At 55.6% G+C, this 2,288-nt stretch overlaps 2 protein-coding genes across 2 annotated transcripts; both read right to left on the bottom strand.

Moving 5' to 3' along the window:
• Positions 1-776: 776 nt before the first annotated feature.
• Positions 777-2,015, bottom strand: CABS01_17061 (zinc knuckle; the record flags this gene model as incomplete). Its single annotated transcript, XM_060550388.1, has 1 exon — positions 777-2,015. A coding segment is annotated over one exon (1,239 nt), but the record flags the coding sequence as incomplete, so codon positions are not given.
• A 59-nt stretch (positions 2,016-2,074) lies between these two features.
• On the bottom strand, positions 2,075-2,242 carry CABS01_17060 (uncharacterized protein; the record flags this gene model as incomplete). The annotated part of the gene is made up of 1 exon (XM_060550387.1): positions 2,075-2,242. A coding segment is annotated over one exon (168 nt), but the record flags the coding sequence as incomplete, so codon positions are not given.
• Between the last annotated feature and the right edge of the window lie 46 nt (positions 2,243-2,288).

Raw genomic sequence — 2,288 nt, 5'->3', positions numbered from 1 at the left:
AGGATCGCTACGTCGTCGATGAAGCCGGTGGCTTTCGTGTCTCCGGTCTCATTGCAGCTATCCAAGAGATCCGCGTTGTAGAAGAGGTAGAGTATCGGCGAAAGGGGCGACCCTTGTGGGATGCCGGTGTCGAGTCTGTAGGTCTCGGATCGGAATCCGTCCACGTGGATCTCCGTCTCTCGGCATCCGAGGAAACTGGCAACCCAACGCACCGTCGCTTCGTCGATCCGCCTCTTCCGCAGGTTGTGCAGGAGTCGGCGGTGCGAAACGTTATCGAAGGCGCCTGACACGTCCAGGAGAAGTAGGCTTGCTACCATCCCCTTTCCTGAACCCCAGGCTTCATATATCTTATCCACGATTTGGTGCAGTGCATGTTCCGTCGACCGACGTCTTCTCCCGCCCATGTGGCTATCTGGTAGCAATCCGTGTGTTTCGGCAAGGTAGCTTAGTCTCCTCGCTATGATGGCATCCATGATCTTGCCCACCGTGTTGAGGAGGGCTATCGGCCTGTATGCTTTGGGCACTGTGTAGTTGTGTTTGCCTGGCTTCCTGAGCACCACCGTGGTGGACTTTCTGAAGTGTTGTGGACAGTATCCTAACCGGAGACTCTGATTGAATATGCGGACGAGATGTGGCGTGATCCATGGCCTCGCCACTTGGAGTGCCAGGTTGGTGATGCCGTCGGGGCCCGGGGCCTTCAGCGGTGCTGCTTCCTGGATGGCGTCCTCTACTTCGCTTTCCGACACTGGCGGCAGGCCAATCTGGTTGCTGTACGATGCGTTGTCGATGTCTTCGAGATTTGCCTCGGGTGGCGGGGGGAAGAAGGCTTCCTTGAAGAGTGCAGCTTTCTCTTCGGGCGTTGCGGCGATCTGAGACGTGTTGGGGTTCCTGATTTCCGGCGTAACGGTCGGCGGCTGGCTCTGTCTGTTCCGGGCCCAATTGGCGATCTTCCACAGCGATCTAGGTGACTCGGCCGCTGTTTCCACTGCTTCGCGATGTGCTTGTTGAAGAGCTTTCTTGATGATGCGGCCTTTCCTGTTGCGTGCCTCTCTGTACGCCTCCCAGCTCTCTTCTGTCTGTCGCTCGCTGTAATTGCGGCGGAGTCGTTTCGTCTCGGCCAGGATGGCTGCGCACTGCTCGTCCCAGCCTCTCCTAGACTTTGGTGAAAGGGTGCTGGTCGGGACCGCGGTTTTGATAGCGGCTGAGAGGGCGTCTATGGTTTTCCCTACGTATCCGTCGAGCGCTGCCTTCGTTCTTGGTCTTCGTAGCTGCGGCAACGATCCACGGAGAGTCTCAATAAATGTTTCCTTATCAATAGCTTTCCACTTTCGTTTCTCCTCTCGCTGTAGCTCGGTCACTGCTAGGTGCAGCGACGTCACTATGGGTAGATGATCGGAGTCGTGGTCGATGTTGTGGTCTACTTCGCATCTGATCATTCGGTCAACAAGACCTACAGTAACAAGACAGAGGTCGATGGTTGTCCGGTGGTCTCCTTCTTCGTACGTAATGGTTCCCGCTCTCAGTTGACTCGTGAGGTTCATGTCGTCCATTAGATCTAAGAGCTCGGTTGCTTCGCGGTCCGGCGCTCGGATATCGCTGCCTCCCCACAGCTCATGGTGTAGGTTGAAGTCACCAACGACGATTTGCTCGACGTGCTGGTGTGTTTCCAGTCTTGTTCGTAGCTGCTGTAGGACCGGCTGTCGATCTTCCTCCCGCGGTGACGGGTTGTACACATTATGTAGCACCAGGCTTGTTTCGGTATCGTCGTCTGTTGCGATAACCAGAGTGCAGAGATCTCTGCTAACCTCCCTAAACTGCCAACGAGAGTGGTCGAGCTTCTTGTTGATGAAGAAGCAGACCCTGGCCGGGCCATTTTCCTCGCTGGAGGGGTAGCACAGGTGGAACCGATCCTTGGCCGGATGGTGCGTCGTTGTACTGTAGGGGTTCCTCCATGGTTCCTGAATAGCAATGATGTCGTAATTATCGATGTTCGGGTCACGGAGAAGTGTCGCCATGACGTTGTCCTTCGATTTTCTTACGTTGTACTGTAGTATTGTGAGTGTATGTTGTGCGTTCATTCGCTATCGTCGACGACGATCTCCATCGCTGTGCTGTTGCTTATCGTCTGCGTGTCTGTCGTCTGCGTGTTGAGGTCGAGCGTCTCGAGCGCTCTTCGCGATCGGATGATTGTGCGTCTCGGACGCGTATTCTCTGCGGCTACGGTGATCGTCTCCTCCGATTCCTGGGTTGCTGTCGGGTTAGGCCTCTTCTGGATCTTCTTCGTTGGG

The sequence above is a fragment of the Colletotrichum abscissum genome (assembly GCF_030869225.1).
Source record: "Colletotrichum abscissum strain IMI 504890 chromosome Unknown Scaffold_297.1, whole genome shotgun sequence".
NCBI classification, from domain to species: domain Eukaryota; kingdom Fungi; phylum Ascomycota; class Sordariomycetes; order Glomerellales; family Glomerellaceae; genus Colletotrichum; species Colletotrichum abscissum.
Note: the sequence above shows the minus strand (reverse complement) of the source record. Positions and strands in the feature narration are given on the sequence as shown.